General features: G+C 34.5%; 1 protein-coding gene across 4 annotated transcripts; it reads right to left on the bottom strand.

Moving 5' to 3' along the window:
• Positions 1 to 3518: 3518 nt before the first annotated feature.
• LOC105118231 (uncharacterized) lies at positions 3519 to 7874 on the bottom strand. 4 transcript variants are annotated; one of them, XM_011016129.1, is made up of 3 exons: positions 7726 to 7874; positions 4516 to 7536; positions 3519 to 3954 (listed from the first exon to the last, which is right to left on the bottom strand). In XM_011016129.1, exons 2-3 carry the CDS (start codon positions 7489 to 7491, stop codon positions 3883 to 3885), a joined length of 3048 nt encoding a protein of 1015 aa, XP_011014431.1. In that variant the 5' UTR covers positions 7492 to 7536; positions 7726 to 7874; the 3' UTR covers positions 3519 to 3882. The 4 variants fall into 4 exon arrangements, 3 of the variants coding, with proteins under 3 accessions (XP_011014431.1, XP_011014430.1, XP_011014432.1); XM_011016128.1 differs by having other exon boundaries at positions 3519 to 4015; XR_840916.1 differs by lacking the exon at positions 3519 to 3954 and adding an exon at positions 4063 to 4246 and having other exon boundaries at positions 4366 to 7536.
• Between the last annotated feature and the right edge of the window lie 498 nt (positions 7875 to 8372).

Here is an 8372-nt window from a genome sequence, read left to right on the forward strand (position 1 = left end):
TTCTTCATTCTTCATCTTTTTATGAAGCCTTGTGTTATAGACCTTGGCAAGGACACTTATATTTTGAATGCCTACTTTGAACATATTTCAAGACTCATTAATACAAATGCACATAAATACATAGTTATGTATGATGTATGTTTTGAGGTGGGTTATACAAGTTTTCAAATTGATATACAGTCGTTTTTCGGGTGAGCTTTCTGTTCCTTTCATAGTCATTAAAGGAATTTGTCTCGAGTTGATGCTTAATAAATTTGTACTCATTAATACGTTATATTGTTCAAAAGGTTGGGTCCAATCCCTTTTATTTGTACTCGTTAATACAGTATAGTTTTCAAAAAGGTTAGTCCAAGCCCTTTCATTAATATCCGATCTTAGCTATTACATTTATTCATCATTATTTACTAGGAGAAATACAAAGCCTTTATTCCCTATATCAATAAGAAAAACATAAATTTTGGCTATACTTTGCTGATATCGATAAATATCTTATTGTTATCAATAAATATCTCTTCCTAGTTAATGGTTATTGGTATCAATCATCTGATCATAGTGTTCTAGCAACCCATTCCTCTTCTCCAAATGTTTTATTTTGATTTTTCCTTGTTGAGCTTTCTTTTTATCAAGTTGATCTCTTCAATTTGAGAGTTTTTGACAATGTTTCCTCTTATTATTACTTTAGCTAGCTCACTTTCAAGAATCATATGTATCTTATATAATAACTCATATTGCTCATTTAGGCTTTCTAACTTTGCTTAGAACTTTGAAAACAAGTTGGCCTTTTCTTAGCAATCATCGAAATTAGTCTTTAGTGTCTTAAATTTAGCATTGATTTGCATCCAATTTCCTCCTAATTCTTTTAGCTACTTCTCGGCTTGTTTTTTTTTTTCTATTCTTTCATTTTTTTAGTTGCTTCTCCAAATACACAATTCTCTAATCCTTTTTCAATATGTGTTGTTCCACAAACTTCCACAATTTGTTTTCGGTAAGGAGTTGTTTTTTGAGAGAAATTATGGAGGTTCTACTGGAGCCTAATTGTACTTGGAGCTTCTCCAACTGTTCTCTTAACTCTTTTTTATTGTTAACCCTCTTCCTCGGACTTAGTTCAACGGTTTGAAAAGTCTCAGCTTCAAATTCAAGATTAATAGGGATAGTGACCAATGATATCCCTTTCCACTTCGGATATGTTTTGATAGTGATTGGATCCCTCAAATCATCTAATTCTCTTTTTATTAACACCAGCAGCTTCTAGTACTTTTTCATGCTTTCCATGACCTCTAAAGTGGACTTCTCTTTAAATAACCTGAAAAATTATAATAGTTTGGTTGTTCTAGGCACATGTTATATTCCCTCAAACTGTCTGACAACCAAAACAAGTGCATGGCTGACGTACCCGGTTATCCTAACCAAAGGTACCCACTGTCTTTGCCTACAACTTATCAAGCAATTTGTTGCTCTCATCTATGGAGCTTTCTATTTGACTTTTCCTTGTGAGATCTTTTGGAGTTTTGCTTTTTATTTTTCTTCATCTAGGTCTTTCCACTCTTTTTCTTTAACTATTTCCTATGGTTTAAGAATAAACCACCAGAAATTGTAAATAATGGGTTATTGGTTTCTATATAGCTGATCAATTATATGTATAACAGTTGTTCACAATACCTTATTACCCCTTTGTCAACCTTCCCACGATGATTAAGTGTCAAGATTTTTCTGCCAATATTATCGTGGTAGGATTTATCCTATTGTTTTTGTATTCAATGAAACTATGGTTGCCTCTAAACTGATTACTCTAGATAAATTTGGAAACAAAACCAAACCAAAGATTCTCAAAGTGAATATTCTGTTATTTTCTTTAGTGAATATATAGTTACCCCTTCATCCTTCAATAACTTCTTATATTATCTTCTACTTTAAATGACCTGTACTTTTCTCTGGTATTTTGTGCAAATATAGGATTTTTGTCAATTTAGCTATTCTAGTAAACATGTTATTGGGTATTTGGTGGAAATAAATCTTATAGAGATCTCTTAGGAACTCTGTGAGTAAACTATACTCCTCTAAGGTAGGGGCATATATTTATGTCCCTAAAGGTAAAACAATGGTACTTAGAGTTCTAAAAATACAAAAGAGCTTTAATGGTTGAATTCTGGATGGGCAGCTTTGTGATTTCCACCAATCTCCTAAATTTCTTATAAAATTCATCTTCAAAATGTTTCTTACATGTGAGAGAAGCTTTTTTAGGTGGTTTCTGGAGCTGCTTATACTTTTGATGGGTGGCAATTTACTATCATTTAGTCTCAAACAATCCCCTTCTAACAGTTGTAAAGATTCAGATTCCAACCCATATTCAATAGAAGTTATTTTCTTAATGGAGGCTATGCTATCAGTCTGGAGTCCTACAAGGTAAGATGCTTAAGGTTAAGTATGTCCTAATGCAACTAGGTTTATTCAAAAGAGATACATCATATGGATAGATAGTTTCTCTATATGAAATAGGAAAAAGGTACTATATAAGCTTAAAAAGATCTCTTGTTTTTCTAGTAATCACCCTTGTCAAGGCAATATAGAGACTCGGTAAGTAAGTGTAATTTTGACCAAACTATAGGATGTCAAGATAATTTTTCTAATTTTTTTTAAAGCAAACTAAGTTTTGCCCTAAATGACCAAGTTTGTCAAGCCACACTTTAAGACTTAAGTCCACTTTAAGCATTGTCATATTATTATTTATACAAGATTAAAATGATAATATCTACCATTTTTTTAGTCAAACCTAGTTTTGACTAGATCAAAATAAAATTTGATTAAATTTGACCAAATGAATTATGTTATGATTTAACTTGTCAAATTAATTAGATTATATTAGTTCAACTCTAATATGATTTAAAAGTTAGGTGAGGAGCCTCCATGTTGACTCATAATATCTAATGAGATAAAAAAAGTTTTAATTGGATAAATATTTTTTTATCCTTATTTTAAAGCTTCTAATTTGTTTATTTATTTTTATTTTGATGGTGATTGCTTTTGGATTATATTAAATGAATGACATGGGAAAACCAAAAAAAAAAAGATTTCTTCTAAGGTAGTAGATATTAATAGGAGGAAGCTTTATACTATCAAATTATTTTTGAAATTAAATTTAAATTATTGTTCTTTATATATATATATATATATATATATAATATTGTCATATAAATAAATAAAAAATCTTCGATGGTTGGGAACAAGATCAAGTGTTTTAATTTTATTTGGTAAGAAAATATAGGATTATAATAATATTGCCATTTACTGGCACATAAAAACCACCACGATGAATTTTATTAAACATCCGGTTCCGGTTTTAAATTCTCATTAGTATTTTTCTTACTAGCGGAATGAAAGTAATTAATGTCTTGGGGATGGGTATATATCAAAACCAAGAACAACTTCTAATTGCATTAAAGAAAAGACCAAACTTTAATCATATTAATGTTTGGGGAAACATATGAAAAGACCTTTTTGTTTACTTACAATTATATATATTTTTTAATTGTTTTATACATTAATGTTAAAAATAATTATAAAAAAGTAACAAAATATTATTTAAATACATTTTCAAATAAACAAATTAAAAAACAACCATCAAAATAACGAAGTTGATCAAGATTCTTCCCCACTTCCCGTCTTTTCTTCTGTCTGTATCTCGTCCTATATTCTAATATTCCAGCAAATATTGCCCTTGTAAAATGTAATTTATCCTTTATATAATGGAGAGAATCTGCCCACCATGGGTCTAAGCATGGTTCTTTGCGTTCTTGCCATGATAATCCGTTACTAGCAAACAAACCCACAGTTACAACTTCCAAGGATCTTAAGATCGCTGAAACTTAACCCATGGGGTGTTCTTTAGCTTCTTTGAAGCCCCCACTCCATCCAACGAAGCAGCCTTCTATCAATAATATTTCTCGCTGCCACCTCCTGAGAGCAAGTAGTCATGCAGTGCAAGAGTGAACAAGATACAGGAGCCCTTGACTGCTTGCTAAAATATAGTAAAAAAATATATAAGAAAAGCTTTCCACAAAAACCTCAGAGCAATATGGGAAAGATTGACGTATGGATATATGATCAATACTATTGATTTTTGTGTTCTTTACGTCCTAGGTTCAACTGTTGTAATATAAACTATATATATCACTACCATGTAAATAAACATAGACCAAAATCTAAAATGCTAATCATCTCTATGATGGTGAGATAAGCAACTAGTTACCTGAACCAGAACACCCTTTCTGTAATATAAACTATATATATCACTACCATGTAAATAAACAGAGACCAAAATCTAAAATGTTAATCATCTCTATGATGGTGAGATAAGCAACTAGTTACATGAACCAGAACACCCTTTCTGTAATCTGTATAGCATAATCTCCTAACCTGTATTATGGACAGCATTACAAGAAAGATTACTTCTACAAGAACACAACACTCTATAGAGGGAATGCCATTCTACAATGAAGATCTGGCCATTGTGCTTACCTTCTCCAATAGGCCTTTAATTTCCCCTTCTAATTTGGATTTCATATCTGTTCCATCGGACATTTTCAGTATTGAGCTCATCACCTCAAGCTTCTGCTTTATGTAGTTCAGTTGTGACACATCATTAGCAGATGATTGTGAAGCCAATTCCTTGTCCAGGTTGGTTTTGTCCTTAGCCAGAGGAGAAGATTTCAAGCTGGGTATCTCTCTGAGTTCAGGGGTCTTAGTTTCAGCTGATGAGAGATATTGAAGCTGGAAAGTCACACTCGCTGCTCCAAAAGGACTGGCAATTTGGGAATCGTTGAAGGCTTTCTCTGCTTCAGGGCTCCTTAAAAAAACAATTCTTGCACAGCCATTATTGTAGAACACCTCCGTTTCCTCTTGATTAAGGGGCCCAAATTTCTCATATATCATAATAAGATCATTCTTTGAAGGAAGAGAAGATCCCGGAGAAAATGTCGCATAAAGGGCAGCAGCAGCCTGAGATTTCCCATCTGATTCCTTGTCACTTGTCTTCACATCTGTTGCAGTGGCAGCTTGCCTGACTTTGAGCTTGTCCAATTTTGCTTCTTCACTCTTTTCGGGCCTTTTTGACCTGGATTTATAATCAGCAGAACTTTGGTAAGCCAGATTTTGCTCGAATCCTGATGTCCCAGGTTCAGATTCTTGGGAATTTCTCTTTGTTCTTCCTGGTTGATGTTTGTTGTACATTTTGTAGTTGGATCCATTGCGATAGATTGAACTTCTGAATGCAGAAACAAATTCCTCAACAAAACCAAGAGCATTGCCTTCCTTCAGATATGTCGGATTAAGAGCTAGAGACTGGACATGAGATAGCATTTGATTGACAGGTGCCTTAATCTTGACTAGATCAATGATGTTCCGATCTTGTTTTGGTGTCTGAGGACCTGAACCATCTGATATCTGATCTCCACCAGTTTCTTCATAGGCTTTCATCTGAAATTTCTCGCAGATAAGATGGCCTGCAGCCATGGTCATCCGTTCCCTCAATCCAGGATCATTGGAAATTTTCTTGGATTCTGCTTCTAAACCTTTCTTTCTTTGCCCTCTATTAATATTTGTGTAGGGAGGGGACAAGTACTTGCTCTGTCTTCTTTCCCTTGAGAATGAACCTTTCTCAATTCGAGCTTTAGCCTCATCACCATCCCTTAGATCACGTAATCCCCCATCTATCTTCTTCTTCCCAGACACAGTTTTGTCCCTTGTTTCATCTATATTTCCCTCAGCATCATCATTTTCAACAGCAGAATTTACCTTCTTGACGTCCCTACCACCAACTTCAAGATCAGATGCTACAAAAGACTCAGAAAGTGCCGTCTCTTTCCTCAGTCTATAAACTGAATCACTGCCACCATCAGCATTGACATCATCACTAACTTTCCTCTTCTTCCTCCCAGATGAAGATGCAGACTTTTCTGAGTTTGATTTTAATTCAGCCACATTTCCCACCTCATTTTTGCAATCAGCAGCAGCTTTATCACTGACTTTCCTCTTCTTCCTGCCAGATGTAGATTCATGTTGGCCAGAGTTTGTTCCTGCTTCACCCACATCCCCCACTTTACTTTTGTCCTCAGCGTCAGCTTTATCACTTGCTTTTCTCTTTTCCCTCCCAGATGAAGATGCAGGTTTACCTGAGCTTGCTTTCTCTATAGGCACATCCCCCACCACATTTTGGATCTTAGCGTCCATCACCTGTCCCATAATTTTACCACCACCTTTCCCTGTCTCTCTCTCGGCGGAAGATGTTTGTTTCCTTGACTCTCTTTCTTCTTTAGTCACATCATCCTCCTTGCTTTCAGCCTCAGCATCTATATCCCCTCGCAAAATTTCAGCAATGCTTTTTTGTTTCCTTCTCCGATTCCATCTATCCTCTGACATATCTTGACATTTCTGCAAAGGGCTCTGGGTGGTTTGGCCAAATTTACAGCTTGTCGGTGAAGAAAGCCAGTCTTCCTCAACTGGACCCTGAATTCTGGCTTCTACTCCACCACCGTGATCAGTCAAGTCCATCATCCAATTTCTGGTGTCATCATCAAGGCCTGAAATTGGCAGTGGCTCATGGTAAGCTGGCAACTGGTAACCTCCTTTTGCTCGATAAAAAGCTGACAGCCAGTTCTTTAACACTGTGACTTCCAGCATATTAACAGTACTGACAAACTGAGCAACATCTTTCAATACAGGAAGGAATGCTGCTGGTTCAAACAAAGCAGTTGAGAACTTCTCAATTCCACCTACAGGCACAAGAAGTCCTTCCTTAATTCCAGTATTCACTGCCAATGATCTACCAAACCTAATCAAATTCTCCTGAGGCACGCAGGCACAGGTCATCTTCAAATCCACAAGTCTACCAACCTCATCCACCGCCTCCTTTACTGCATTCACAAAGCTTTTTGAGTTACTCTGCTTGAACATTTCCACAAAATTCTCCTCGAAAGGGCTCAACTGACATCGATTGCACCAAGCAAACGTGCTATCTCCAAAATAAGCTACAAGAATTTTATCCCTTTGTTTAACTTTCTTTGCGTAATCAGATGCATTTGATGGATCATAAACCCGCCCTGGCCACCATGGATGACTCTTAATCTTACCCCACACAAAATCGCCAACCCTAAATTGATTGTCCGCTATATCCACCTCTCCTTCCCTACCATCAGCAGCATCAGCATCATCAATGCTCCTCTCATTTGCAACTAGTAAATCAGTATTCAAACCATGATCCCCAAAGCCCCTTTGCTCATTCTTGTTAAGATAATCCAAAACAGACTCTAACCCTTTAAGACACCCACTTTCTTGCATCTTTAACAAAGAAGAAACTCCATTAATCTCAGAATCCTCAAGATTATTAACATCAAAGGCGGGAGCTAAATCATCAACAAAACCTTCCTTCCCGTTTTCTTTGATGGTTTTGGCACCTGGGTCAGTGGTTTTATCAGCTGCTAGGGTTTTAACTTCCATTTTTTTTGGGTAAAGAAAATCGATGCCCCCACTTAAATTTTGCAACTGACAATCAACACAAAAATGCAAGAAAACAAAATAAATACAAGAAAAACATTAAACAGGTATTCAAACAAGCCATATATAAAGCACCTATACATATTTGTTAGTAAAATAAAAGAAAACAAAAAGAAAGATAACTGGAAATAGAAAATACCTTGATAAAAAAAAATAAAAAATAAAAGATGAACAAACCTGGGATCCTTGTTCTTTGTTTTTTGATTCTTTACACCATTTTTCACTCAAAGGGAAGAGAGGGTTTTTTCCTTAAAAAAATTATTATTATTATTATTATTATTACTACAAAGAGAGAGAGAAATGAATTTCAGGCATGAGAAACGAAGAAGGTAATATTGTCTAAAATATGGGGCAATATATTGATGTTTATTCGTCCGTTGTCAGGCGGTGAATTAATTCTCAGATGTTTTTCTACATCCCTATATATTTCCTTTTATGCTTAAAAGATCCCTTCACTATTTTGTTTTATTTTAATATCAAACATATATGGAATATTTTGTTACTGCTACACCCTTCGACTGCTCTAAGCGTGTAATTTTTAACTAATATACATTTTAGTTTCTAAATATATTTTTTAATATCTTACTATTTTTTATTTTTCTAACAAATAAGCTGTAAGTTAGAAATCTCCAATCATCACATTCTACAGCATAAATTATTTTTTTTCCAATTAAGTCTCTAGTTATCAAATTATAAACTTATCTAAACTAGTCAAACAATTTAAATAAGTTGATGAAATAGGCAAGAGTTAACCTAATAAAATTCAAAAAAAAATGAAAGAAGGAAAATAATTATTTATCTATTTTATTGTTAAGTTATTTGAT

The sequence above is a fragment of the Populus euphratica genome, unplaced genomic scaffold (assembly GCF_000495115.2).
Source record: "Populus euphratica unplaced genomic scaffold, PopEup_1.0 scaffold1797.1, whole genome shotgun sequence".
Taxonomy (NCBI): domain Eukaryota; kingdom Viridiplantae; phylum Streptophyta; class Magnoliopsida; order Malpighiales; family Salicaceae; genus Populus; species Populus euphratica.